This window comes from Microtus ochrogaster, chromosome 5, assembly GCF_000317375.1.
Source record: "Microtus ochrogaster isolate Prairie Vole_2 chromosome 5, MicOch1.0, whole genome shotgun sequence".
Taxonomy (NCBI): Eukaryota; Metazoa; Chordata; class Mammalia; order Rodentia; family Cricetidae; genus Microtus; species Microtus ochrogaster.
Window position 1 is genome coordinate 82,284,803 of NC_022012.1, and position 3,730 is coordinate 82,288,532.

General features: G+C 38.2%; 1 protein-coding gene across 6 annotated transcripts in view; it reads left to right on the forward strand.

Moving 5' to 3' along the window:
* Map4 (microtubule associated protein 4) overlaps positions 1-3,730 on the forward strand; it is a 137,373-nt gene that overhangs the window by 82,717 nt on the left and 50,926 nt on the right. For 5 of the 6 annotated variants that reach the window (XM_013346523.2, XM_005347973.3, XM_013346524.2 and 2 more), the window contains 2 exons: positions 1,315-1,428; positions 3,301-3,432. In XM_013346523.2, coding sequence (XP_013201977.1) covers positions 1,315-1,428; positions 3,301-3,432 — 246 coding nt within the window. The remainder of the gene's footprint in view (positions 1-1,314; positions 1,429-3,300; positions 3,433-3,730) is intronic. The other variant, XM_026779116.1, reaches the window with a different exon arrangement.

The window sequence follows — 3,730 nt, forward strand, 5'->3', positions numbered from 1 at the left end:
ACAGAGATCCGCCTGTCTCTGCCTCCCAAGTGGTGGGATTACAGGCGTGTGCCACCACCGCCCTGCACAAGACGTTATTCTTGAAGATAGATAGCTCACTATGTTTACCTACTGGCCTTCCCTGAAACTCTGGGATTAAAGCATTCACTACTGATGTCAGCAAGCATTTGAGATGCAGTATTCTTCACAGTGCCCACAAGAGAAGAGAAATGTTCTGTTTGCTCTTGTTCTATAGATAATATTATAGCTGAGTTTGTTTGTTTGGTTTGCTTTTTTTGAGACAGGATCTCATTGTGTAGCTCATGTTGGCCTTGAAGTTGAGTGTTGGGATTATAGACAGTATCTTCAATGCCCAGCATACAGTTTATTATTCGGTTTTTTATATATTTTTTAAAGAACTAGAAATTTGCATTACATTCTTTTTTTTTTAAAATAATTTAGTTAACTTTATGTGGATTGGTATGAAGGTGTCAGATCCCCAGAAACTGGAGTTACAGGCAGTTGTTAGGTGTCATGTGGGTGCTGGGAATTGAACCCCAGGTCCTCTGGAAGAACAGCCAGTGCTCTTAACCACGGAGCCATCTCTCCCTCCCTGGTTTTTAATTTTTGTGTGTTTATGTATGTATGTGTATTTGTGTCTCCAGCACTAAAATTATAAGCATGTACCATCATACCAGGCTTTATTTTTGTTTGGGCTGAGGATAACTCAAGTATTGATGCTTTTATGGCCAACACTTTGTTTACAAAGTTATTTCCTTAGTTCCTATTTTCTTTTTGTTTTGTTTTTTAAAAAAAATACTTTAAAGGAGCTGGAGATATGGCTCAGTGGTTAAGAGTATTGCCTGCTCTTCCAAAGGTCCTGAGTTCAATTCCCAGCAACCATATGGTGGCTCACAACCATCTGTAGTGAGGTCTGGTACCCTCTTCTGGCCTGCAGGCATACATGTAGACAGAATATTATATACATAATAAATAAGTAAATAAATATTTTTAAAAAATACTTTAAAAATGTCTGTTAGGATATTGAAATTTTAGTTTCCTCTGTACACCTTAGAATTCTAAAGTGGAGTATTCGTGTTCTTTCAGGTTTTATGTTTGCTGGTTCTCCTAGATAATCACATTTTAAGAGAATAATGGATTATATTTTGTTATAACAAATTAGTGAATACTTATGTCATTGTCAAATAGATAGTCACATTATTTAATTTACTATTGGCAATACAAATATAACAAATCGGCATTCATAGGAAATAAAAGGTAATCTTTCTAATTGCATTTACTCTGTATGTCTCTTTGATTCTGTTTTCATTTTAGATCCCTTTAAGGTGCACCATGATGGTGATTTGGCAGATCTGCTCTTTGTCTCCAGTGGGCCCACAAATGCTTCAGCATTTATAGGGCAAAATGATCTTCTGGAAGACAGTTATGGTATGTTTTCAGCTAGATTCATTATGTCAGGTCTATGATTTATTCATTGTACAGATATCCATACAATAAATGGCAAATGATTAAGAGAAAAAAAATAAAAATTTGATGTAAATTCTCCATAAGAAATGAGCTTAGGCCGGGCGGTGGTGGCGCACACCTTTAATCCCAGCACTTGGGAGGCAGAGGCAGGCGGATCTCTGTGAGTTCGAGACCAGCCTGGTCTACAAGAGCTAGTTTCAGGACAGGCTCCAAAGCCACAGAGAAACCCTGTCTCAAAAAACCAAAAAAAAAAAAAAAAAGAAATGAGCTTAGGCTGGCTTTAGCTATGTAACCAAGGACAGCCTAGAAGTCCTGATTCTGTCCTCTCCACCTCCCAGTTACTTGGGGCTGTCACACCTGGACTAATATGAAATTATGAAAAATGAAATTTGTGTTTGTATGTGTATAATGGCACCAATAAACACACATACCGTATTCATGGAGCTAAGAGATAACTTTCAAATACCATATTACATAATGAACTGAAAAACAGAAAGGGAGCCAGGCAGTGGTGGCACATGCCATTAATCCCAGCATTTGGGAGGCAGAGGCAGGTGAATCTGTTGAGTAATAGGCTCCCTGATCTACAGAGTAAGTTTCAGGACAGCCAAGGTTTTCAAAAGAAATCCTGTCTCGAAAAACAAAACAAAAAGCAAAATCAAAAACCCAAAATAAGAAAAGTAGAAAGAGTATGGATTTTGATTTTTCAGATCATTTCCCCATGGATTATATAGTCCTGTTGGTACGGTATAATATGCCAGACCTGTTTGAATAAGATTGATAGCATAGTTCAGCAGGTTCTTGTCTTGTTGGTGTCTTTATGCTTTCTGTGCTAATGAGGCCCTTGGTTTTTTGAGACATGGTTTCTCTGTGTTGCCGTGGCTGTCATAGAACTCACTTTGTAGACCAGGCTGCCCTCAAACCCAGAGATTAACCTATCTCTGCTTCCTGAGTTCTGGGGTTAAAGGTGTATACCACCACTGCCCAGCTGCTAAGAGGTCTCTTAATCCTTAATATATACTGTCCTCTTTTTCTGCTCCTGCTTCTCTGAAACCTTTTGTGATAATCTAATTCTCAAAAGTTCTTGTTGCATTCCTTTAGCAATTAGTCCGTACCATAGTGTTTATTATTTGATGTGCAGTCTTTGTGGATGTGGTGGTTTATGCCTGTAGCACCAGCTATTGAGCAGGCTTTACAGGAGGATCACCTGAGCTCAGGAGATTAAGGATAACCTATAAAACAGTGAGATTTTGTTTCCAAAAAAAGAAAAAAAGAGAGAGAGAAATTTAATGATTGGTAATAGCTGGAACCATCTGATATTAAATCTCATGTCTGACATAGAAGAGCATAATCCTTGTATTTATCAAGTTGCTAATAATTTATTAAGCATTTTTATAAAGTCAGATTCCAATCCTGTTATATATGTGAATAAAGGCTCACAGTAATTTCCTATCCAGTATATTCCATTGAAGTTGGTGTTTTGTAGTGCTCAGTCTTCAGTATTCTAAATCTTACTGACATCTAGTAGAAAGTAACCGATAAATATGTGCTGGTGCCTGGTGCTACTAGGCTATAGTATAGAGTGCTTGCAAAGGACCAGAGTGTGATGTAGCGCCCTCATGGGGAGGCTTATAACTACAACACCAAATTAAATCTTTAAAAATCAACAATTAACCCAGAACTAAAGAGTGCCAGCAGACCTTCCTATATAAACCTCTGCTTTTATTGGTCGTTGAGTTTGTGTCTTCTTGACAACACATTACTGATTTAAGCTGGCAACTGCCTTTCCCCCTTCATTGGTGACCGCATTTAAAAACTGTGTTTCAAAACTAGGTATGCTTCCTGGTGACTCATTTGCTCCCACGGCTGTTGTATCTCAGGAGTGGTCTGTGGAAGCCTCAGATTCTCCACACTCAGAGTCCTTCGTTTCTCCAGAAGTTATAGAAAGCCTTCAGCCCGCAGCAGGTAAATTAATAAGAGCTACTTTGTCAGTTACCGGTTATGGCACCAGTAATCACAAAGCATTCACTTTCTCAGCAGCTTAGCAGATACAGGTAAACAAACTTTTCCCTCTTCTTTCTGTCTGAGATAGGGTCTCACTATAGAATTCTTCCTGAGTTGGAAGTCAGTATGTAGATCAGGCTGGCCTCAAACTTTATGATTGGTTTTATAACTGATTATATAACTGTCCTTTTATTTACACATGTATTTTCTCTCTTGGCTGTTTCTACTCTACATTTTTTTTTCTTTTGGTTTTTCGAGA